Here is a 26,266-nt window from a genome sequence, read left to right as displayed (position 1 = left end):
ATATATCTATATCTATAGATATATATATATATATATATATATATATATATATTTGATATATATATTCATTTACGAATTACTGCTCTTAAATGAAACCATTCAAGGAGTTGGGAGTTAGAGGAGAGAGAGAATTAGTGGTTGTAATTAGTAATAATTAGTAATTAGTGGTTGATCTTCATGGGAAATTTCCTGCGTAACATTAGTCTTCTGCTCACTTCTAAGGCAAAGAGTACAACTGTTAATTTGTGCAAATAATTAGCCCAACTCCTTGAATGGTATGGCGGTTTCAATTATTAGTCAGTTAATGCATATTTGTAGACTACTTACGCATCAGTCGGTCCATGATCGTCTGCTACTTTCTCTCACTGTTTAATTACAGCGGCCGTGTTCCTTTTTTACAAATAATGTGTTTCCCGTCCAGATGAAGCTGCTGCTCTCTCTGTGTAAAGAATACACAATACGTATTCTTCATTTTAGCATCAGTAAATCTGTGATCGACCTTGCGGTCTGTTAAAGTGCTCATATTATGCTTTTGGGGTTTTTCCCTTTCCTTTATTGTGTTATATATCTTTTTTGTGCATGTTATAGGTTTACAAAGTGAAAAAGCCCAAAGTCCACCCCAAAGGGACTTACCATCTCCAACAGAAAACACTGTTCACAAACTGCTCCAAACAGCTCTATTGTAGTCCAGCCTTTACTTCAGAGACAAACGTGGTCACTTTGGAACACATGTTATAATGCTCACCTAGCTGAATCGGATAAAAAAACTAAAAAACATTAATTTACATCAACTCAATACATACTTACATACATACTTGTTGTTTTAGTTAATAGTTGTGTAAAGGTAAGTAACCCAAAGAGCAGATACAGACCACACACACACAAATATATTTGTCAACAATAACTGATATGGGACAAAGCACAGAATATATACATGACAATAGATTGAAAAATGAATGGGCCAAAAAAGCCGAGTGAATAAAAACGTGTCTTTAGTCCTGCTTTACTACTGTTATTAACGAGCTAACGCTAGCTTGTCATGCTAGTCAGCTAGATAACGAGTAAACGCCACACCAGCACCACTGGAGGGACGTTACGTTCCTCACTTCAAAACGGAACAAAAATAAATAGTTGATCATCTCTGTTTTTACATTAGATTACATTTTTCTTATTATCATTAAATTACTTTGGATGATAGGTGATGCTGCCATTTACTTAAACCTCAACGCCATAAAGCTTCTTGGTTATACCTATGTTGTATGTATATGTATGCATACTTATATGTAAGGACATAGTCTGGTTCTTTAGATGATTTACAACATAATCTTTAACAAAAGGCCAACATGTCATCACCTTCCACCCAAACATGTGAGACCCCTGCAATTTCGTATCTACCGAATAATACCTTAGTAACGTTTGCTGAGGCACCATTTCCTTGGCTACTGGACACTACAGAGTTTTTAATATGTGAGAAGTCATGTTGGTCTGATGTAAGACAAAGACCAACTTTGAACTAACGTCACCTGAAAGAGTAGATAGCTCACATTTGTGGATGTTTATCTGGAGAGCCAGAAGGCTGCACTGATAAAATGCCAAGTTAAAGATAGCAAAGTAAAGTTATATATCATACTCCTTATCTAGGTACTGTCAGGGCACGCCCTCATACTCTGCTTCTGACTGGCTAGTAGTCCTTACCTAGCTACTGAGCATGTGCGACTCCCAACAAAGATAGAACAGAAGTGAGAGGTCTCACTCTGTAGCTAAAACAGAGAGCTCAACACACAGGGTGAAAAGAGGAGCTGCAGCAATGAGCAGTACAAAAGACAAACTAAAATATGGTGTTTTTTGAAAATTAAACCATGTAAACCTATTCTGATATAACCTCTTAAAGAGGTGATATTATGCTCATTTTCAGGTTCATAATTGTATTTAGAGGTTATATCAGAATAGGTTTACATGGTTTCATTTTCAAAAAACACCATATTTTTGTTGTACTGCACATTGCTGCAGCTCTTCTTTTAGTCTTTTTCAACAGAGAGTGTTGAGCTCTCTGTTTTAGCTACAGAGTGAGACATCTTACTGTTATACCATCTTTGTTTGGAGTCACATGCGCAGTAGCTAGGTAAGGACAACTAGCCACTTAGATGCAGAGAAGGGCGGGCCCTGATAGCATGCTAGTGTGATCCAATACAAACCCGCCCGATCTAGCATCTATCTACCGGTAACCATGGCTTCAGCTCAGCCGTCCCGAAACAGAGGTAGAACAACCCGAACCAGCTTCGCAACCTAGACTGGAGCAACAATAAAGATGTTTCAGAGTGGTAAGTTATTTAAGTCTTTTAGTTTCAATTCTGCACCGTCTATATCACAGTAACAACTTTATGTCCATTGACTGCCTGGAGGGTATCTAATATATATATATATATATATATATATATATATATATATATATATACGTTAGATACCCTCTGCCACTGTCTTGAATAGTTGCAGTGTGGGCAGAGGTGTGTGAATGACACATATGTTCCCATTTTCCGTAGCTGAACGTCACACTGCCTCTTGCATACAGGACAGCTTTGAAAAAGCTCCCTTAGGCAGCTTTCAAAAACAATGTACTTATCATCCTTATAAGTAGACACTGGTTCAAACCTTAAAAAAACAGAAAGAATACATTCTTGCTTTAGCTTTCCTACCCAGTTTAACATTTCTGCTGATAAGTCATATTGAAATGTAATAAAAATATCGAACTTACGACATGGCAGATTCGTCCATTAGAACAGAGTCACCAGGGATATATGTTGAGTCTTGTGGCTCAGCTTGCAACTCTGTTGATGTGTCTCCCTCTTCCTACTCCTCCTCCAACTCAAGGCGAGGTCTCTTGCCAGGTCTGTAATGTTGGGGTCTTATAGGTGTTGAAGACATTGGGGTGAATTCTGGGGAGCTTGAAGTGGTCTCAGTGTAAACACTAACACAGGGCACCGTTGCCTGGGTGCCTATGAAGAAACAAAAAAATTAAATAGATATTTTATAGATAGATATATACATTTAATGAAATGAAATTCTTAGGTTTATTATATATTGGTTTTTCAGCACTGTAAGGCATTTCCAGGTACTGCATGTGAACTAAAAAATGCAAAAACACGTGGTGCTTTTGTTATTTACCTTTGCTTCTCATGGAAGCCCTCAGTGTACCCATGGACAGCTGTGTGCTGACTGTTCTCATTTTTGGAGCTCCGGACTGTGTGCCCACAGACATATTTTGTGGTGGTTCTGTCTGGCATCCTATGTCATGGAATGTAGTGGAAAGGTGTGGGGTTTCGAGGTGCTGCTGTGATGTACTCTGTAATAACACAGTAATCAGATGAAAATAGTCAGTATCTGCAACGCTAACAGCACGTGTAGCATGTAAAAAAATGAACACACCACATGACATCCTTTTGCTAGTCAAAACCCCGGTTGTTTAAATAGGGAACAAATATACTGTTGGTTATGGACAACGGTCTCCACGTAACAAAGCAACTTAAACGCACGTGTCGTTTACCACTTTACGCAACAACGTTAGCCAACACTACCAAATTAGCTGAGGCATACAGTGGTTTCGTGCCCCTACCAATCAACCTGTAAAGTAGCATTAACGTTCTAAACATACCTTCACATGCACACTTGTACACTGTTCTAAATGTATTGACCGAAAAGCGATAGCCAATTTTAATGCAGTGTTACGTAATTGTGGTCAAAAGCTTTGAACCATTTGAACACAAAACGTTAGCGCTAGCTAGCTAGCTAGAAAGTTAGCTTCTGCTAACTTTGTAACGAGGCTACATTTCACTGCCACCGTAACAGCAGCTGGTATAGCTAAGTTACTCATAAATACACATCCACACAACAGCAATATTTCACATCTTGAAATACACAACCTATCACCATATTTAAAAAAATAATCTGTTAAAAATGAGCAAAACCATTTCACACCGGATATAACATTAGCTACAGCTTTAGCTGTAGGTTAGCTAAAACCATGAGATTCAACTGCCCACTTGAACATGAACTTGAAAAGTTTTATAAAATATAGCGTACTTACAGGTTGTGGTTCTAAATCTCCAGGATGGCCAGACAGAGTCGGAACTGCACTGTCTTTCAGAACTAATCGGTTTGAAAATCCTGAATCGAACTGTTGCCGGTTCAGGAAGCAGTCCTCCGTAAAATGGACAGAACACAACATAAGGTTGGGGTTGTAGTCCTGGGGAATAGTGCCAAAAACAAATTGTAACCACTGACTCTTCAATTCATCGTCTTTTGGAAGACGAAAAAGAGGAAATTTCCCCGTGCACTGACGAATACAGCGTCTCCTGGACATGATAATACGCTCTCAACTCTCCGGCCGCTGTGAGTCAAACAAGCTTGATTTGGTGGTGGTGGGGGGGAGGGGAGCCTAGCAGCTAGGCGAGCTTTATAACTTCTGTTACGAGCTGACGTCAGCTTGTCACGGAAGAAAAGGCTGGACTACAATAGAGCTGTTTGGAGCAGTTTGTGAACAGTGTTTTCTGTTGGAGATGGTAAGTCCCTTTGGGGTGGACTTTGGGCTTTTTCACTTTTTAAACCTATTACATGCCCAAAAAACATATATAACACAGTTAAGGAAAGGGAAAAAGCCAAAAAGCATAATACCACCTCTTTAATACAATTATGAACCTGAAAATGAGCATAATATGAGCACTTTAAAGAAAGCTGTGAATGCGAATCTATCCAAATTACTTCATCCTAACTAGTCCTGTTGCGATAGTCAAATCAATTAATCGCACGATAAAAAAAATGAGCCGTGATAATTTCCATTTGCATGCTTGTTTGTTTTCCTTGTCTCTCTCTCTCTCTGTCTCTGTCTGTCTCTGTCTCTGTCTCTCTCTCTCTCTCTCTCTGTCTCTCTCTCTCTCTGTCTCTGTCTCTCTCTGTCTCTGTCTCTCTCTCTCTCTCTCTCTCTCTCTCTCTCTCTCTCTCTCTCTCTCTCTCTCTCTCTCTCTCTCTGTCTCTCTACCAAAGAGACTGGATGACCACTCTCGGTTCCTTAGTGTAACGAGGAGTGAACCCTCTTGTCAGTCTCATGGTCTTTGTGTGGGGGGAGGCGGGACTCCTGGCGGAGAGAGAGAGAGAGAGAGAGACAGAGAAAACACTAGTTGTTGAAGCAGGGTTTCCCGCAGCACTTTGCAGTTAAGGCGCCGTCAAAAAAATAAATAAATAAAAAGTATATGAGCGATATCCGCCGTGTTACTCGGCGTCCTGTTTTCTCCCTTTCATTCCAAAGCACACAGTTGACAACCTGCAGGTGGAGACAGGCTCGGACATACACGCCGCTGTGGACTTGTCATTCTCGCAAGTGGTTTCAGGAAAGTGGCTGCATGTGTCCGACAATGCACAGAACATTAACACCGGTACAAGCCTACAGCTGTCCGCGGATACGGAGTGCAGAAAGTGTGTCAGAGGCTACCAGACGGTGAACTGAGACTCCATTACCTGCTTGTCGGTCAACGGTTATTGATCGGTTATTCAATTTCATTGTGCTTTCTTTTGGAAGGCTGACTGCCAAAAATCGCCACTTACTAGCTAATGAATTAGCCTGAGGTAAACGATAGCTATCAGTAGGGGTGGGGGAAAAAATCGATACAGCATAGTATCGCAATATTTTCCGTGGCAATACTGTATCAATACACAGACGCCAAGTATCGATCTTTTATTATATGTGTTGGTCAGTTTGTCTGCTTGATAATCCCATTTTGGAGCAATACAATTGAAGTGAGATGAACAAACAGAAATGTATCTCTTTAGATAAAACAGATGTTGACAAAGTTTCCTTTTGGGGACATCATTTAAAATTGGGAAAAATTTGAAGTTGGAAAAAAGGTAATGAATTGCAATATAAATCGCAGAATATTGCAATATGTTTAAAATCGCAATAATATCGTATCGTGGCATAAGTATTGTGATGATATCGTATCGTAAGGCCTCTGGTGATTCCCACCCCTAGCTATCAGTAAACAGAAGTGATGTGGTGGCTGGCGTCTGGTGTGTGCGCCAGTTTTTGTGTTTGTGTATGTGTGTGGGTCAAGGTTATTATAGTTTTGCATTTTTCATTATTTTTTATTTTTATTTTGTTTTGACTTTTTGTTTTCAAATTCAGTTTAGTTTTTAAACCGGGTTTGCTAGTTTAGTTTTTATTTTTTGAAAATGCTTAGTTTTAGTTTAGTTTTTTATTAGTTTTAGTCTTTTTTTGTAATATGGGTTATTTGTCAGGGGATTCAAAAAGATCAGAAAAAGTATTGTGTAATAATAACTCAACAAAAACATCATAGAATTTTAGAAATATGTATTCACAATGTATTCAACAATAACACCAGTACATAAAATGTAGCCTACATATGGTCATAAATATGTAAACAGTCTACACAAGACGCTGTATGTGCAAAATATGTAAGTGACGTGTTCCAGGAAAAAAACTTAAATATCCAACAGACTAAAGAAGACAGACATGAACAGGTGTTTTAAACTTTGGTTTGAGTAAAGTGCCGAACTTTTTGAAGTCAATCGACTCACACAGTTGTGTAGACATCCCAGTATCAATACACATATTAACCCACGCTTCCTCCTGCTTGTGTTCCTGTGTATGTACTAACCAGCAGCTATCAGGTCGCCGGTGAAAGCCCTCCTGCAGTGTTCTCTGTCCTATGGTTGTCTCCGTCATGCTGCCTGGCCCTGTATCCATACATTCATGCCCTGTACCCATACATCCATGCCCTGTACCCATACATCCATGCCCTGTACCCATACATCCATGCCCTGTACCCATACATCCATGCCCTGTACCCATACATCCATGCCCTGTACCCATACATCCATGCCCTGTACCCATACATCCATGCCCTGTACCCATACATCCATGCCCTGTACCCATACATCCATGCCCTGTACCCATACATCCATGCCCTGTACCCATACATCCATGCCCTGTACCGTTACCGGGGTTAGCTTCTGTTTCGGGGGAGGGGGGCTTTGCGTTCTCCTTTACCTTGTTAAGGTAAGCTAGGTTAGCCTCCTAGCTTGTGTGCGCTTCTCAAATGTACTTTCAAATTCGTGGGATTCTTCCCTGTAATAAATTGACCACATATTTTACCACCTTGCACTGCAAGGCGCTTTTTATTTGACACAGTCAGAATCCAACAGGACTGCCGCTTTCTTCCAACTTTCGGTACCGCTATGATGCCAGGCGAGAGGCACGGAGCCACGGACATGTTGTGTTCAAGTTGACGTGGAATGTCGGGATTTCTGGGTTCCCAGTTGGAAACTATACATGTCTACGGGAAATATCATGGTCGGAGAGATATAACGTTATTTGCTCTATGAAAGATCGACAAAGACGAAAACTAAGGACATTTACTCGATAATTTTATTTTAGTTAGTTTTGCAAACAGACATTACAGTTTTAGTTTAGTTATCATTTTTTTTGTAATGCCTCGTTTTTGTTTTTATTTCACTTAGTTTTCGTTATTTTGTTCGTTTTCGTTACGATTATAACCTTGGTGTGGGTATGGGTGTGTGTGGGTGTATGTGGGTGTGTGTGGGTGTATGTGGGTGTGGGTGGGTGTGTGTGGGTGTCGCCCCTCCCCCGCGAAGCTCCGACCTGCAGAGGAGCAGAAGAAAGTAGCTGCACCTTCACCAAAATGAAGACTGAAAAACAGAACTATTTTGATACAAACATTTACTCACCATGTGGCAGATAGCCACATAGATATAAATATAATTTATTAATTATATATTATTTAAATTTAATATTTAGTGTTTAATAAATAATTGTTAAATGTAGTACAGAGTCTGTAATCTATCGCACAAACACTCGAGGAATGCTGCAAACATTTGACAGCCAGTAGGAATTACCTGGGAGAACATACGGGTCACAAACGGCAACTCCACAACTGTCCAACAGTGTGACAGATGACATACTGACATACTAAAGGAGATCAAAGACATATTGTGGATATTTAAAAATGTCTTCCAGTTCCAGTGTTAAATATTCTTTAGAAATAAATGTTTATTGATCTTTGAAAAGGTGTACCTGCATTATTATGCCATTATCATTATATCAGATGAAAATAGTCTCAGAACGACAATATTATCGTTTATCGCAATCATTTCGGGGACAATTTATTGTCCAGCAAAAATTGTTATCGTGACAGGCCTAATCCTGACTTGACCTAGTCGCTCCTCCTCAGCCTGGATCGGCCGTCGTCAAACACACCAAGCCAGGATGCACTGATTAGACTAGCTCAAGCCTCGCTTTATCAGTTATCCTGGATTTATAAATTCTGCTTCTGTGCAATACCCCCCACAAGTGGGAATGTGTTGCGTTGTGTGTGTTGACATCTGCTGCTTGTGATCACCTTGCACCTAATATCTGACCAGTTTAATAACACAACGTGTGTTTATTACGCTGTTTGTTATTTTTTGTTTGTTATTATTACTGTTTATAACAGTGTGAGGGTCTGCCAGAGCTGGAAGAACATTACAGCGTTCTGACAAACAGTGTCTAGTTAGACCAGTTCAGTTGAGTCAGAATGTGATGATATGAGCATATCATGTTGCTGTTTTAGAAAAATTCTGTTAAAATGTATATTTTTTTAAGCAAATTGTAATATTAAAAAGTAACAAGTTGTTCAAGGTTGTATTTGATATGAAGAAAGAGTTTGGTCTGATGTTCCACATACTGGTCCAGTTAGTTTCAACAGTTTGTGAAAGAGCTGTTTTGTGTTTGGTTATTTGAACATCAGGTGAAGTTTATGAAGAGGATAGCTGAGATGTCAGACCTCAGCCAAGTCATGCGAACACTACCCAGGATCAAGAAACACCTTCTCAACCCTGACACCATGAGGTGGGTTCATGTTACGCTACAGCTGCTGCTGTCATTGGTTAGCATCTGTTCAGGATAAGAAGAGCTGTATCGTGCGTCTGAGCTCAGTCTCATTTCAATGTTTTTTTGCTGTTCATGTTGTTGTAATTGCTGCAATATATCAACATGATTTCAGGGAATATGTACTGTATATCATCTACTTGGCATACTTCTCTTACTTCAAATTAAAATGTCTGTTCATTTTCTAGGTGTGCAGTGAACACAACGCCACAGAAAATCTCCGACACAGCAGCACAGCTGGAGAGTTTTATGAAGGAAGTGGCTGATAACAGAAAGGAACGCAAACCTGTCAGAAGTAATATTATTGAGGTAAGGCATCAACAACAGGCATGAATCAGGCAACTGAATCAATATTTGTCATATTGGGCTGTCCATCAAAACTAATATTTATCTTTCTTTGATGTTTTTGTTTTCCTGTATTCCAGAGGCCACTAGACCCCCTGGATGACTCGGGACTGAGTAGGAAACTCATCTCTGTAAGTTCATATCAGCATCGCATCACATCCATTTCTTTGTTATCTATATATTGCTGCCTTGTTGAGTTTACTGTTTGTAATAACCAAAAACAGAAGAGGAGTTTCTGGTGATGGAGATAATTGAAGGAGTGTGGGGAAAAATGCCTTTCATAAAAGCAAAAAATAAGTCTTTGAAGTGAAGAGCCAAATGTTGTCTTTAAAAATAGAAGCAACAAGATTTTTGAGAAATGTTGTTTTAATTTGACTTTGATTAAGCCGTGTGTGTTTTCAGGAGCTGAATTTCCAGCCGTGTCAGATGAAAACCTTCTTCCAGCTGCCCTTCCCTGTCAACTTTGTCAGCGAGAGTATCCGGGCGGTGGCGTTCTCCCACCAGGACTACGCCAGGTACCTCCAGCAGTACACGCCGAGACCAGCCGCTTCACACTCAATGATTCAGACTGATACCTTTATTCTCTCTCTTTGTCAGTTTGTGCATCTTGGCGAGGATGATGACGGCCAAATTTCTTCATGGAGAGATTCGGGAGAAGGGGGGGGCCTACGGGGGCGGGGCCAGGATGGGAGGAGGTTGTTTCTCCTTCTACTCATACAGGTGGGCAGCTGCTCAGCACACTGCTCACCGTTTTGGACAGCGTTGCAATGCACATTGTACAAATATATAACCTATTGCTTAGAGGTTTTAATGCAATGACTACAGATTAATATTTTTATATCTACATTAGACACTCTATATCATTTAGGGTTCTCTTCCTTTAGAAGAAAACTTTAAATCAATGGATAAAACAGTGGTCACTAGAATCTGACGGAGTGTGTTGATGTCACGTCTGTCTCATGTGTCTCTCAGGGACCCCAACTCGGTGCAGACCCTGTCTGCGTTTCGTAAAGGTGTGGACTGGGCCAAGTCGGGACAGTTCAGCCAGCAGGACATCGATGAAGCCAAACTGTCAGTCTTCTCGGCTGTCGACTCACCTGTGGCCCCCTCAAGCAAAGGTGAGACTCCCCCTGTGTTGAATGAAGTTAACCTTCATTTACATCAAATTGTATTATGTCATTAAACCTTCTTATCTAATGATATTATTAAATGTTAGATTAAACGTGTATGTTTAAGGGTCTAGTATTGATTAGATACACTGTAGACGCAGGGCTTAAAGTATTCCGGCACCGTGCCGGATCTCTGGCGTGCGGCCTTGAGGAAAAAAATAAATAAATTGGGAACTTGCATTCTATTTTCGAGTCAATTGATTTCACCTACCAATCATATGAGAGGAACGCAGCTCTAACTAACGCAGGGCTGAAGTACTCGGGCCTGGTGCCGGATTTCTGGCGTTTGACTATTTTAGAAAAATAAATACATTAAAAAGTCCACATGGGATCTGTTTTGATGCGCTGGATTTAACCAATCATCGAACTTCCACCTACCAATGAAACGAGTTCTAGCCAATCAGATGCAAAGTAGGGCGGGTTTTTGCCGAAAAGCGAGAGTGCGGTGTGGTCTCCGTGGTAACGCAGCTAAAAAAAATGGAGGCAAAGTTCATCAGACTTGGAGCATGTAGATCCAGCTTTAGTTGAGAAAGGAGTTAAAAACAAATGGCGTTGGACATGAATAGAGGACAGGAGGAGACAAGAGGGGACAGGAGGAGACGGGAAGCTGATCAGCACGGTGCCTCAGACTGAGGGAGCCGGGGGCGTCTGCAGCGCATGTTGAAGGAAGACCCTGGACGACAGCAGCAGTAAGACAGGGCTGCTAGTCATTAGATTCAGCTTCAGGCCGTGCACTCTGTCATACGAGTACGTTACCCTGGCAACGACGGCTACCACTGCGACTGCTCCTTCACTGACCGACCGTGTTTGTGATATAAACAATACGACGTGTGTGCACGTTCATAGAGGAACATGATTAGTCATTAACGATGGCCGCTGTGTAAAGCTATCTGAAGCCCAAACTGCCCTGATGCTGTCTGTGTGGAATCAGCATGGCAGGTATTTAAACATCACAGCCTCGTCCCAGAGTCTAGACCTCTAGATATATGAAAAGATAAACAATGAGACGTTTTTAATAAATGTACATGAAGCAACTAATATCAACATGGACAAATCATGGATGTTCTAATTGTCTTTTTTGATGATGACCTGGCCAAAGATACACAACATCTAGAAAGTTTAGTTTCCACAATGATTCATTGTAGGATTATGATATTATTGCAATATGTAAATCTATATTGACTCTTAATTTAACATATGGTTGGAGGAAGTACAAATTGATCCAAAATTTGACTTTTATTATTGTGTAATGTAAGAAGGACTTAAAATGTTTTGCCAGTCAAATTAACTTTAATGAGTGCATATTGCCATATTCCACTGCTTTGCGGCCTGCCACTAGCTTGTTCACCGTGTCTTTGTGCTGCAGGAATGGGTCGCTTCCTCAGTGGAGTCACCGATGAGATGCTGCAGAATCACAGAGAGAGACTCTTCGCTGTCACTCACAAAAACCTGGTGGAAGTGGCCGAAAGGTAAAACAAACAAAATGGAGAGAAGATTGTACCTACCAATTGTGCGTGTGACAGAGATAAGTATGGTGGTGTTTTCCTGCAGATACCTGGGCGTTGGTCAGAGGACGTGTGGTGTTGCTATCCTGGGCCCAGAGAACCACACCATTAAAAAAGATCCCTCATGGATTGTAAAATGATCCCATCAGAAGGTATTTTATCTTTGAAAACTTAAACTGGACTTGTGATGTGCCACAGTGACCAGATGTACCGAAAACTCAAAGGAGATATTCTTGCTAGGATGTCCTTTAACTGGTGGCTCACTACCAAGAGGAGGAACGTGGATGATTAGTGTTCTGATTCTTCAGATTATTACTCTTCTATTTATATATTCTGTTATATGTACATATTAATGAAAATGTGATTCTTGCATTAAAGTATAATGGAAAAACTAAATCTGAGTCAGCTCTTTATTTTGGATTATTTTGTGATCATAAAAACCTTGTGATTTTTTTGAATTGGGCTGTTTAGTTTTCTCTGCTGAATAATAGGGATTGTTTGGTTCCTCTGTGGTGAATTCATTTAAGTTTCAGACGATTCAGAGAAGAATATCAGAAACACCCTCTTCAATGTAAAATCAATGTTTTGAAGCCAACAGGAATGATAGTATGTAGGAATGTAAATCACTGTCAGATTAGATTTACTGCAATTTAACATTTCTGTCACTTCGATTCTGATCTAAAGACACAGGAAATCATTCCTTATGACTTCCTTCACTTGGATTTGTAGCCACACATTGATCCATTCTTTAGTATTGTTTATCGTTTATTAATACAATACTTAATAATTAATTAATGCAATCAGTAACATCTCTTTTTTTTGTTATACTTGAGGTCTGAATTATCCAGAGATTCTAAAAAGACATGGCCAATTTTTAAAAGGAATAGGAATTTGGGAGCTGTGCAGATTCACTTTCTTACAGAGTAGAATAAGATTGATACCACCATGATGTCTGCATGGTAAATATATTTCATATCTCTGTCAGGCAACCACCTGAGGCTCCAGGAAGTAGCTGCACCTGGCCAAGAAATAGTCGGCCACATAACCTCCCCAGTGTGTTGTTCTTACCCAGATAGAAGGTTACAGCACCAGGCTAGCTGGTTTAGCTGATTAGCTTTATGCTAAGCTAACCACCTGCTGCCGGTTTACTAGAGTCATGAGAGTGGTATCAATCTTTGTATCTAACTCTGCAGGAAAGCAACAGCCCATAATGTCAATTTTTTACTTTAAAAACTATTTTTCAAAGCTGTGAACGCCACAAATAAAACCAAAACATTACTACATACCACTCAAGGTAAGAATATCATTTTTTGAAATGTGGAAATGATGGATTCTGTCCCTTTTCTTCATTGAGAAGTCTCGTTGACAAACACAAATTTATAACTTTCCACACAATACATGTTTTATTACTGTGTGAAAGGACACACATGACTGCCAGCACATCAAGTTAATGTTGCATACAAGTTTCATTCACATTCTCCACTTCAATGACAAACTGTAGCAACAGCAGGACTACTCACAAATACCACTATGGGATGCCACATACAAAGCCCAGGGTGGATACAAACAGCTAAGGCAACACCACAACACACACACACACACACACACACACACACACACACACACTAAGCAGGTGATGGGACACACACATGGCCAGCTCGGCTCACTAGACATCCTGTAGTTCACGTTTCCATTTCACAATCAAGGTAGTCGACAGCTTGTTAGAGGTGTGAACAGGTGTTAGATTGACAGCATGTGATCCTCCTGGCATATGTTATCTCTTTAGAAGCAGCTTTAGGGGGTTACATTAATTATGGGGCTCAAAGTGCTGTTGAAAATAATACAAATGACAAAAAAATAGACTTGAACTACATCACCCAGCTCAGCCTCGCTGTGTTCACACAACATGGGTGTTTGCTCAGCTAGGTAGTTTAAAAGGTCTTTAGATATAACATTTTATCAGGACTTAAACTTGAATACTATTACAGTGCATGATAAGGAGTGCTTATATGTATTTAATTCTATAATACCTTTTGATTGGGGATGTGGAATATACAATGTCAACTCTGCTAGCTTGTTAAAACCACATACAGAGCTTTTCCTAAAAACAACTTTTCCTAAATTTTACCAGCCATCTAAAAAATACAAGATCCCTTCTGAAAAGTGCAATGGCTTTACCTTACAATATAACTTTTTAAATGACCAACTATCTTTTCCAGTCTATCTTAATATATTTGCAGTTGATCAGTCATTCAATGTTGTGTGAAGCTGTGTTCTTGTTGCAGCAGTGCGATGGTTCAGATGGCCGCCGACGTGTTGGTCTCCTTGGGTCGGACCCGGGTCACGTGTTCCAGCTGGCCCGAGTCGGACACGTCGTAGCTAGTCTTGTACTTGGCCAGGATTTTCATCAGTGGGCGGAGCTTCAGCCACCACTGCTCTTTAGGGATCCTGTGGCTGAGGAGGATCAGAGCAACACAGCGTACATTCTCACTGGCTAGGACATATTGTGACATTTGTTCTGACACTTTTCTATGACATATTATACCATGACTTTTTTCATGGCATTTTATCACATACTATACTATGACTTTTTTGACATACATATATGACTGTTTTTAATAGCTCTTTAATGTTTTCTGTAAAGCAATTTGAATTGCCTTGCTGCTGAAATGTTATATAAATAAAGTTGCCGTGCCTTACTATATCATTAGGCCTGCACGATTTGGGGAAAAATATGAATAACGATTTTTTAGCTTAGAATTGATATCACGATTCTCTGCCACAATTTTTTTCTCATGAAGTGTAATGTTTATTGCACACATGAACCATGACAAAACTAAACAAATAGGCAGTACCAAACATAGATGTTTTTGGCACCTATAGCACATTGCGCATTACCACAAGCCTGTAAACATAGAGGCTTCAATGAATACAGGAAATAAAGTCCATACTGGCCATTTAAGTACAGTAGGCTACCAGAAATAGTGAGATATAACACATAGAAGTAAATATGGCCCTGATACGGGCTCTATCTGGACTAAATATGGCCCTGATACGGGCTCTATCTAGACTAAATATGGCCCTGATACGGGCTCTATCTGAACTAAATATGGCCCTGATACAGGCTCTATCTGGACTAAATATGGCCCTGATACGGGCTCTATCTGGACTAAATATGGCCCTGATACGGGCTCTATCTGAACTAAATATGGCCCTGATACAGGCTCTATCTGGACTAAATACGGCCCTGATACAGGCTCTATCTGGACTAAATACGGCCCTGATACGGGCTCTATCTGGACTAAATACGGCCCTGATACGGGCTCTATCTGGACTAAATATGGCCCTGATACGGGCTCTATCTGAACTAAATATGGCCCTGATACGGGCTCTATCTGAACTAAATATGGCCCTGATACGGGCTCTATCTGAACTAAATATGGCCCTGATACGGGCTCTATCTGGACTAAATACGGCCCTGATACGGGCTCTATCTGGACTAAATACGGCCCTGATACGGGCTCTATCTGGACTAAATACGGCCCTGATACGGGCTCTATCTGGACTAAATACGGCCCTGATACGGGCTCTATCTGGACTAAATACGGCTCTGATACAGTCTCTATCTGGACTAAATACGGCCCTGATACGGGCTCTATCTGGACTAAATACGGCTCTGATACGGGCTCTATCTGGACTAAATATGGCCCTGATACGGGCTCTATCTGGACTAAATATGGCTCTGATACAGGCTCTATCTCAACTCCTTCAACATGTCTTTACATCATTAAAACATGTTAATGTCAATGCAAATCATTTAAAAATTAAATCGCGAACGGGTGAATCGAGATCGTGATTTTATTTTATAACGATTTATTGTGCAGGCCTATATACTATAACTGTTTTGTTTTTTTTGACATATTAAACTTACTTTTTTTTTTTTTTTATTAGACATTTTTGCAACAGACATTTATGACAATACTATACTATGACTTTTTTATGACATTTTCATGACAAAACATTTCTGAGGGCCTTTGAGAAACTATGATGTACAATAGGGCTGTACAATATGTTTGTTTTTTTATCGACATCGCAATAAACCCATCGTGAAAGACACTCAGAGAAATGTTGTATTAGTTGATAGAAAACTGCACTTTAAAATGTAACTGTCATAATTCTTTTAGTGGTGCCTTTTATATTCAATTCAATTCAATGTTAAATTTGTTCAATACGCAGAACTCAGTACACTTTAATATCTGTTTATTTATCGCAAGTAATCCCGTTATCACGATATTCAACAACGTTACCACACATTGCATATTTTCCTCATATGGTGCAGCCCTAATGTACAGTAAGTTATTCCAATTATTGCTTAGGGAATGTAAATGTAGGGCCTGTATTGCTACAGAGTAAAATTAAAAATGTTTCTTACACAAAGTCAGTCTCGTCCCGGAGCTGTGACACAGGCTGAAAGACCAGAGCTCTACGACGCATCCCCAACAGGCACGCAGTGTCCTCCGAGTTAGCAAACACTCGCCCTGCATCCAAGACAAGATCAGCCTTCAGAACCAAACACAAGCTGAATCCAGCCATGCACAGACACCGATCTGATGAATCCAGAAAAACAAGGAGCCAAGAGGAAATCAATTGTCTGCATGTTTTACCTCCTTTGTAAGACTCCTTGAGCGTGCGTGTGATCCACTGGATGGCTTTAGCAGCAATTTTGGTGCCAAAGTTTCTATCAAATGGTGAAGGAGCTCCTCCCTGTGAGAAGGACAGAAAGCAGTGTTCTATTTGAAGCAAGGCTGGGAAGTACAATTAATAAAGGATATCTGTATAATATATGTAAAAGAATCACAATGATGAATAATGCAACAGAATGTGCACTGTGATGCATTATATCAGACTAAAACTCTTAGAATCATTAGTTTGGACAACAAAATCCACCAGATCACATTATCAATGAATTATCACCCAGACCCAATTGAAAATATTTAGTGGACGCCCTGATGCACCCCACCTCTCTCTCAGTGCATGCTGGGATAGACTGCAGCTCCATGCGACTATTGAGAGTAGATGGATATTTTATGGACTCTGTGTGTGTGTGTCTGTGTGTGTGTGTGTGTGTGTGTGTGTGTGTGTGTGTGTGTGTGTGTGTGTGTGTGTCTGTGTGTGTGTGTGTGTCTAACCTGCTGCATATGACCGAGGATGTTCTTCCTACAGTCAAACACTCCTCGCCCCTCCTCAGTGTACAGCTGGTAGATGAAGTCAGTGGTGAAGTTCTCATTGGAGTTCTCATTTCTAAAACACACACATTACAAGGCCAACAGGTTAGTTAAAGGGTTGGTTCACTGAAATAACAAAGCAGTTAGAACCACCTGTAAGCACTTTTCTTTGGAACTACTTTCTACCTGAGATATAATCCCTGAGGAACTATGTTCAGTGAATTATCCTTTGTAAAGGACACAGATTCTAAAAAGAGATGTTGCTGTAATTTTTGTAATTTGGGTGAACCAGCTCTACAAGCAGACTAAGTAGTGTCCTCGAGCTTGTTGGTTCTCTATACCCCCAGTGCTTAAGTGCCCTTGAGCCAGGGCATCAGGCTGCTGTCCACCTGCACAGCCTCTTGCAATGCAGCCCTGTGCTCGAGTGTGTCTTGTAATAATGAAATTACACAGGTGCTAACCTCAGCACAGTCAAACAATGTCACCTACACACTGTACACAATATTACATTTGTCCTATTTCCAGAGACCTCCATCCCACTGGGAGCACTTTAAACAGTGTGGTGGGTGCAGTGGACTGAAATAGCTCCAACACATGACATGAGCTAAAGTGTGTAAGGTCGATTAGCTGTCAAACATATTTTAAGACCAGTTGGTTTCGCGTAATTCATTGGAAACAAATACTTATTTATAACGTCACGAAACCAAAATGATATTTCATATTTTTACACTCCTTTTGTAGTGTTCTCTCTCTCAGTCCTACACCTACACACACAATCCCCCAGGCTAAACAGTGTAAAGGTAATGCAAAGGAAACGGCAGTGGAAGCATTAGAAAAAGGAACAAAGTAAGTGGTATAAGAGTACGGAGACTCACCGGAGCACGATGCCTCTCTGGATGCTCGTCTTCATCTTCTGCGTCAGATGCTCCACGTTGGCCTGAAAACACAGAGCCAAGCCTCACTTTAAACTGGAGCAGCACGAGCAGCTGATCCAGCTGCAAATCACACGCCTCCGTCTCATCAACCCCCCCCCCACCCCCCCAGAATGGAGAGGTGCAGGGTGACATTTACACCACCAGGGGGCTCCATATCTGCAACCTCTACCCTGATTAGGCCAAGTGTGATTTTAATGCAAAAGAGAGCTCCTTTCATCTTTAATATTCACTTTTTCTTTTTTGCTGTCATTTCTCATAATTTCTGCAATTTTCAAAATGTCATTAGAAGAACATATTTTTAAAAATAAAACACTTTTTTAGTATCTGCCCGACACATTTACTCTCAGTTAAGTTGTTTTTAATCTTGGCTTTTGATCTTGGCCTATTAATAATGTAAATAATAATATTAAATAATGAATGATTTTACTTACAACCAAATTAAATTCAATCAAAATGAATCTTCTCTTACCACTTAATGGTATATTAGGAATATTAGTATTTGTAGAGTACACAGTGGCTCACACAAGGCAGTAGAATAAGAAACTACTCAAATCGTACCCTAAATAAAAACCTTGACTTTACTGCATCAAAAGAAAATGGGTGTAGATAGCTGGGTGTAGATGGCTGGGTGTAGATGGCTGGGTGTAGATGGCTGGGTGTAGATGGCTGGGTGTAGATGGGTGGGTGTAGATGGCTGGGTGTAGATGGGTGGGTTTAGATGGCTGGGTGTAGATGGGTGGGTTTAGATGGCTGGGTGTAGATGGGTGGGTGTAGATAGCTGGGTGTAGATGGGTGGGTGTAGATGGCTGGGTGTAGATAGCTGGGTGTAGATGGGTGGGTGTAGATGGCTGGGTGTAGATAGCTGGGTGTAGATGGGTGGGTGTAGATGGCTGGGTGTAGATGGGTGGGTTTAGATGGCTGGGTGTAGATGGGTGGGTGTAGATGGCTGGGTGTAGATGGGTGGGTGTAGATGGCTGGGTTTAGATGGGTGGGTGTAGATGGGTGGGTGTAGATGGGTGGGTTTAGATGGGTGGGTGTAGATGGGTGGGTGTAGATGGCTGGGTGTAGATGGCTGGGTGTAGATGGGTGGGTGTAGATGGCTGGGTGTAGATGGGTGGGTGTAGATGGGAGGGTGTAGATGGCTGGGTGTAGATGGGTGGGTGTAGATGGCTGGGTGTAGATGGGTGGGTGTAGATGGCTGGGTGTAGATGGGTGGGTGTAGATGGCTGGATGTAGATGGGTGGGTGTAGATGGGTGGGTGTAGATGGCTGGGTGTAGATGGGTGGGTGTAGATGGCTGGGTGTAGATGGGTGGGTGTAGATGGCTGGATGTAGATGGCTGGGTGTAGATGGGTGGGTGTAGATGGGTGGGTGTAGATGGGTGGATGTAGATGGGTGGGTGTAGATGGGTGGATGTAGATGGGTGGGTGTAGATGGGTGGATGTAGATGGGTGGGTGTAGATGGGTGGATGTAGATGGCTGGGTGTAGATGGGTGGGTGTAGATGGCTGGGTGTAGATGGGAGGGTGTAGATGGGTGGGTGTAGATGGCTGGGTGTAGATGGGTGGGTGTAGATGGGTGGGTGTAGATGGCTGGGTGTAGATGGCTGGGTGTAGATGGGTGGGTGTAGATGGCTGGGTGTAGATGGGTGGGTGTAGATGGGTGGGTGTAGATGGCTGGATGTAGATGGCTGGGTGTAGATGGGTGGGTGTAGATGGGTGGGTGTAGATGGGTGGATGTAGATGGGTGGGTGTAGATGGGTGGATGTAGATGGGTGGGTGTAGATGGGTGGATGTAGATGGGTGGGTGTAGATGGCTGGGTGTAGATGGGTGGGTGTAGATGGGTGGATGTAGATGGCTGGATGTAGATGGGTGGGTGTAGATGGCTGGGTGTAGATGGGTGGGTGTAGATGGCTGGGTGTAGATGGGTGGGTGTAGATGGGTGGGTGTAGATGGGTGGGTGTAGATGGGTGGGTGTAGATGTTTGGGCTGAGGGATCCTCTGGATTAAATTGCCTTTAAAGGCATAGACAAAGTTGTAATGAATTGAATAGAGTTTAAGTTTAAGTTTTCCTTGGATTAGGCTGGCCCCTGAATCATGGTTGCAGCTGTTGCTGTGGCCCTGGTCCGTGCCCTGCTATGCCCTGCTACACCATGCTACGCTCTACAGTGCACTGCTACGTCATGCAACGCCCTGCTACGTCCTGCTACACCCCGCTACGTCCTGCTGTGCCCTGCTACGTCCTGCTACGCCCTGCTATGTCCTGCTACACCCCGCTACGCTCTGCAGTGCCCTGCTACGTCATGCAACGCCCTGCTACACCCTGCTACGCTCTACAGTGCCCTGCTACGTCCTGCTACGTCCTGCAACGCCCTGCTACGTCCTGCTACACCCTGTTACGCTCTACAATGCCCTGCAACGCCCTGCTACGTCCTGCTACACCCCGCTACGTCCTGCTGTGCCCTGCTACGTCCTACTACGCCCTGCTACGTCCTTCTACACCCCGCTACGCTCTGCAGTGACCTGCTACGTCATGCAACGCCCTGCTACACCCTGCTACGCTCTACAGTGCCCTGCTACGTCCTGCTACGTCCTGCAACGCCCTGCTACGTCCTGCTACACCCTGCTACGCTCTACAGTGCCCTGCAACGCCCTGCTACGTCCTGCTATGCTCTACAGTGCCCTGCTACGTCCTGCAACGTCCTGCTACGCACTGCAGTGCCCTGCTATGTCTTGGTACACCTTGCTATGTCCTGCTACGTCCTGCTACACCCTGCTATGCTCTTTAGTGCCCTGCTATATTCAATATAAAATTGAATTGAATTGAAGTTTGACACAGTAACAACGTAAACACAGTGACAGTCATGGAATAAGTGATAATAGTTTAGAGGTTATTAATAAATTGCTTCAGACGCACTGCCATAACCTGGGTCACCTGCGCCCTCCTGAAACATAATCTGGGTCACCTGCGCCCTCCTGAAACATAATCTGGGTCACCTGCGCCCTCCTGAAACATAATCTGGGTCACCTGCGCCCTCCTGAAACATAATCTGGGTCACCTGCGCCCTCCTGAAACATAATCTGGGTCACCTGCGCCCTCCTGAAACATAATCTGGGTCACCTGCGCCCTCCTGAAACATAATCTGGGTCACCTGCGCCCTCCTGAAACATAATCTGGGTCACCTGCGCCCTCCTGAAACATAATCTGGGTCACCTGCGCCCTCCTGAAACATCGAGGCTGAAGCAGTGATCACCTGAGGGAAGCTCCGAGCCAGGTGGAACATTTCAAAAGATATATGAATGTATACTACTGGGGTCAAATTAAGGTTATGAAATATAAAGCAGGTGTAGAGACATTCCTGTTGATATTTGTAAAAGAAGCAGTACAGAAAAATACTTTGCACATCTACAACGTGAGAGGTGCGTCATAAAAGGGGAACAAGCAGGTCCAACATTGCATAAAAAACTCCCGCACACTGTCTAACTTGCAAAAAAGATATCAAGTTTAATAGTAGGCAACGTTTCGGTACTAGAAACGGTACTAGACCATCTTCAGGCCAAATACGCTGCCTACTATTAAACTTTATATATATTTTGCAAGTTAGACAGTGTGCAGGAGTTTTCTTTGCAAATTAAAAGAAAGTACTCGTCTGAAAACACAAGAGGGGGATACAAGGGTCATGGTAGCCCTTTAATTGAAAATGTTGCCTTATTAAACATCTTCACTGAATAATAAGAGTGTAGCTGTGACCTGCAGGTCCCGGATGTCAAACGGCTCCTCGTATATGTAGACGGTGTCGGCGCCGGCAGCCAGACCGCCCACGGTGGCCAGGTAGCCACAGTAACCCCCCATGGTCTCAATGATGAAGACCCGCCGCTTGGTGCCACTGGCTGACTGCTTGATGCGATCACATGTCTGAATCACAGACGCAGATTACACAGTTATTAACAAGGAAAATGGTAGACATGCTCACCAAAGTAGAGCTGAAATGATTCATCTGTTATTTAATCAACAGAAAGGGATAACCATTTCACATAATAACATATTTATATGATTAACTCAATCAGTGAAAATGCTGAGTTTTTGCTGGCTGCAATTTCTCAAATGTTTCACTTTTATCTATTTAATATACATTTAAGTGAAATACTTCTGACTTTTTAGGTCTGTGGTCAGTCTAAGTAAAGAATCTGAAATTTAGGCTTTGCAAAACTCTGATGGGAATTTAGCATTATGTCTGTAGACAAAACAGTTATTAACTGATGATGATCAGCTGCAGCTCTACTTTAGTTGATGATTAAACGTTACAGTCCATGCTACAACAAGAGTCAGACCAAACACTCAGAGTCTCAGTGATGCACAGGTTAACTCCTTAGTGATTAGAAAACATTGGCAGATAGATAGATTAATAGATAAGTGAAATAGGTTTTACATGAAGTTTAAAATAACAACACAATCCATAGCCTAATCTAGGCTATGACTGAATAGTAAAAATAGTAGATCAATCATAATTTATCATTTCATTTGGTGGCTTCATAGTATACGTTGAAATGTAGGAAATTGCCCCAATCACCTGCACTACCTGCTCATTTACTGGAAAGCTACATATTATTTTGGACAACTAAAAAACAATTGTTGCAAGATTAAGCTTAACTGTAAAACTGACATATTATGGGCTAAATATGCCCAACATTAAATATTTTTACTTCTTTTTTTGTGGTGCTAAAATATGACTATGTGTAGTAGCTCACTGGCTGCAGGTGGAGCTCTGAGTTGGGATGGTTAGTGATTGGTCAGAGTTGACCTGTGCTTACTGGGCCGTCGTTTGAACCAGATGTGTGGATAGCTAAATCAGGACAGTATACAGTCTGCTTTCTTTATTTGGCAAACCTCAATGTTTTTTGGTTGCCACCAAGAACAACACAATGATCGGCAACATTAGACAGACTCCACCCATCTGGTGTCAACAGTACAGCAGGTAAAACAAAAGCAGACAGACGTTGTGTAATCCAGACTGAAAGATGTCACAGTGTGCACTCCTCAAACACAAACTGTCCTAGCAGGAAGAGAGGGGTTTGCTTACGAAATAAAGATCATCAAAACAACATTACAACAGCCACGGACATGCAAATGCATTATGGCCATCAGAGTTCAGCATTTTGGATTAGCAGGAAAATGTGTACTCACAGATTGTAGTTTTACTTCTGTTCTCTTGTAGGCTTACAGCTTTTTTTTTCTTTTTTTGTTAATGCATTTCTGAGATGAACTGGGATAACAATTCAGCTGGACTGATCCTGTTATCAAGGTATGTTCATAGGTTAAACTAGGATTGTCCACGTTAACTATCATTGTTATAAGACAAGTAACACTACAGGGTGCCTCTAGCTGTTATTTTCCTCTTTTCCACGGGCCCTTACCTCCACAATGGCGTTGATGGATGTGTCAGCGCCGATACTGAGGTCGGTGCCGGCCACGTTGTTACTAATGGTCGCAGGCAACATGCACATCGGGATGCATAACTCCTCATAGTCGGCCCGGGCCTCGTACAGCTGCAGCAGGGACTCAAAGGCCTGGTGGTGGTGGCCGTGATATATGGTTAGACCACCAGGGGGCACACTACATATATGTGACCCTGTCAGTGTTTTACAGAGTGCTTCATGGTGCACGGCAGCTCCCTTGGCTTGTATCTTCATACTTAAATTATTTGGGTTGTAACTGAAGCTGTGTCCCAATTAGATGCTACATACTACTTGTGTACAGTATATACACTATGTACTTATTTTCATATGTAATGTACTATTTTTGCAGTTGCTAAGCCAGAAATTAACGCACTTTTCCGTCATTTATTTTTTGTTTCTGGAGCTGTTTTAACTAACGTCTACAACGCTCAATGATGTTTTTTGCCCCCAACGGCTCCTTCCAGGCAGCGCTGTGACCACTGCCTCCAAGGCACCTAACCCTAACCTTAACCAGTGCCTAATCCTAGAGCCGTTGGGGGCAAAAAAACACCGATAAACGTCTACAACATCTTGTTTTTACACAAGAAATGTAAACTATTAAGATTTGAAAACTTACACTACCGGTCAAAAGTTTGGGGTCACTTAGAAATGTCCATTCCACTCCATTATAGACAGAATACCAGCTGAGATCAGTTGCATTGTTTTTTTCAACCAGGGCAGCAGTTTTCAGATTACATTATGTGCTTACATAATTGCAAAAGGGTTCTCCAATGTTTTCTCAGTTAGCCTTTTAAAATGATATCAGATTAGTAAACAGAATGAGCCTTTGGAACATTGGATGAATGGTTGCTGATAATGGGCAATGTAGATATTGCATTAAAGATCAGCCACCCACTCAGATCAGCTGATATTCTGTCTATAATGGAGTGGAATGGAAACTTGTAAGTGACCCCAAACGTTTGACCGGTAGTGTATCTCTGAGTGTGAACCAGTTCCATTTGGGCATAGCTGATGCTGGTTCAACAAGGGTTACATGGTGATCTTTCCCTCTATGGAGTTGGTGAAAGATAATCTAAATGCCATTTTAGGAGCTTTCCCAACCCTAAAAAAAACACTAAATTTTTGTAATTTTTTGTTTTAAAGATATCGTCCAATCAGCCTGAGAATTCTGTGTTAAAGATTTGTTTGCAAATGTACTTAACAATTCTAGTCCCCAGCACTTCACCACCAAGATGGACACAAGTAAAGGGAGTCCTAAACTAAACTAAGACCATGAAGATGCAGCTCTGTCACGTGTGTGTGTGTGTGTGTGTGTGTGTGTGTGTGTGTGTGTGTGTGTGTGTGTGTGTGTGTGTGTGGTTGCTGGCTGGCTCTCTCCAGGTGCTGGGGGGCTTTGGCTTCTCATTGGCTAAGAGGTGATGGGATGGGGGAGTAGGGGGGGTCACCCTGGCTGACACATTGCGGTGTTGACGCGACGAGATAAAGATTGGGGAGGGTCTCCAGAGACTGTGTTTCCTTTTATGTACAAGAATGTACAGAGGGCTTGGCCTGGTTTAAAACAATAACAGGACTGAAATGGTGAGTGCATTCATTGATGCTGGACTTATACATGCCTACACAGAATGCAGACTTACTCTCCAAACACACTGACTCTGTACCATTTCTAATGCAAGCAGAGCATCAGAAAGCAGGTTTAACTAACTCTGGGTTCAAACGTCATCTGCTGTTTCCCAAACAAACACAGAGTGGGCCGCACAAACAAGCAGGGCCACACGCCCAAAACATGCCACACCACGTCACTCCATGCCCTAGCACTTACCTGGGACCTCCGCTGACTAGCTCGCCTCCAACAACAACCAGCATTACTGCAAGGGTTTACTGCTGGATGTGTCCTGATGCAGTGTGTGGACATTAGCTGGATCCTGCTCAGAAGCTTCTGTGGTAATTGTGACTGAGTTTCTACTGTTGTAGGGCTTGTCTGTGGCTGCAACATCTACCTCAGTGAACTTAATAATCAACTGAATAAAGCTGTATTTTAAGGATATTAAAAAAATGTATGTCCATTAGCCATTCATTTCCTCAAGCATTTTTGTCTGAGCATGTGTCGCCAGTCTGAATTGTTTGAGTTTCTGTTTTCTTACTTCTAATGTGTACTGTACCACTATATATATACGTATATATACTATTATGATATGGTTTGTTCATGTTAAAGCAGGGGGTTAGGTGTGTCTTCTAAGGAAACCCTACTTACTGTACAGGTTGGATTAATAGGTGTCAGGCTGTCCGTGTTTACACAGAAAATGTTACAGCCCACTCAAACTTTACAGCAGTGATATTGACAAAATCATGTTTGTCAATATGTTGCTGGAGGTTTGGTTTAACTTGTCAAATAAATTCCACCTTCTGATTGTTATTGAATGGATGCGAGCTGTGAATCAGCGAAGCCCCAAACTCTCACAGCCTGGATGGTGTGTGTGTATCAGGTCTGACTTCAAACACACACACTCTAACCCAGCCACACTTACGTCAGTAATGGCATTCAGAGCGGTGTCTGAGCCAATGCTGAGGTCTGAACCAGGTATATTGTTGGAGACGGTGGCAGGGACCATAACCATGGGCACACAGAACTCATTATATTTGTCCCGTGCAGCAGAGAGTTCCAGTAATCCCACGTAGGCC

The 26,266-nt window shown here is 42.0% G+C and overlaps 2 protein-coding genes across 6 annotated transcripts in view; one reads left to right on the top strand and one right to left on the bottom strand.

Moving 5' to 3' along the window:
• The window catches only part of pitrm1 (pitrilysin metallopeptidase 1), a 37,641-nt gene extending 25,273 nt beyond the window's left edge, over positions 1-12,368 (top strand). Inside the window, exons 20-27 of the mRNA XM_031307611.2 lie at positions 8,814-8,914; positions 9,142-9,262; positions 9,379-9,429; positions 9,701-9,813; positions 9,896-10,018; positions 10,271-10,416; positions 11,834-11,936; positions 12,019-12,368. Coding sequence (XP_031163471.1) covers positions 8,814-8,914; positions 9,142-9,262; positions 9,379-9,429; positions 9,701-9,813; positions 9,896-10,018; positions 10,271-10,416; positions 11,834-11,936; positions 12,019-12,112 — 852 coding nt within the window. The 3' untranslated portion in view covers positions 12,113-12,368. The remainder of the gene's footprint in view (positions 1-8,813; positions 8,915-9,141; positions 9,263-9,378; positions 9,430-9,700; positions 9,814-9,895; positions 10,019-10,270; positions 10,417-11,833; positions 11,937-12,018) is intronic.
• A 984-nt stretch (positions 12,369-13,352) lies between these two features.
• LOC116055591 (ATP-dependent 6-phosphofructokinase, platelet type-like) overlaps positions 13,353-26,266 on the bottom strand; it is a 33,536-nt gene continuing 20,622 nt past the window's right edge. For 2 of the 5 annotated variants that reach the window (XM_031307616.2, XM_031307614.2), the window contains exons 16-22: positions 26,113-26,265; positions 21,882-22,046; positions 18,073-18,134; positions 17,162-17,273; positions 16,637-16,736; positions 16,405-16,510; positions 13,353-14,426 (exon numbers count right to left, since the gene is read on the bottom strand). In XM_031307616.2, the coding sequence (XP_031163476.1) occupies positions 14,270-14,426; positions 16,405-16,510; positions 16,637-16,736; positions 17,162-17,273; positions 18,073-18,134; positions 21,882-22,046; positions 26,113-26,265 (855 nt within the window). In that variant the 3' untranslated portion in view covers positions 13,353-14,269. Of the gene's footprint in view, positions 14,427-16,404; positions 16,511-16,636; positions 16,737-17,161; positions 17,274-18,072; positions 18,135-21,881; positions 22,047-23,545; positions 23,699-26,112; position 26,266 lie in introns of all 5 variants that reach the window. The other 3 variants (XM_031307615.2, XM_031307613.2, XR_004898344.1) reach the window with 2 other exon arrangements.

The sequence above is a fragment of the Sander lucioperca genome, chromosome 9 (genome assembly GCF_008315115.2).
Source record: "Sander lucioperca isolate FBNREF2018 chromosome 9, SLUC_FBN_1.2, whole genome shotgun sequence".
In the NCBI taxonomy this organism is placed as follows: domain Eukaryota; kingdom Metazoa; phylum Chordata; class Actinopteri; order Perciformes; family Percidae; genus Sander; species Sander lucioperca.
This window is presented reverse-complemented; position numbering and strand designations above follow the sequence as displayed.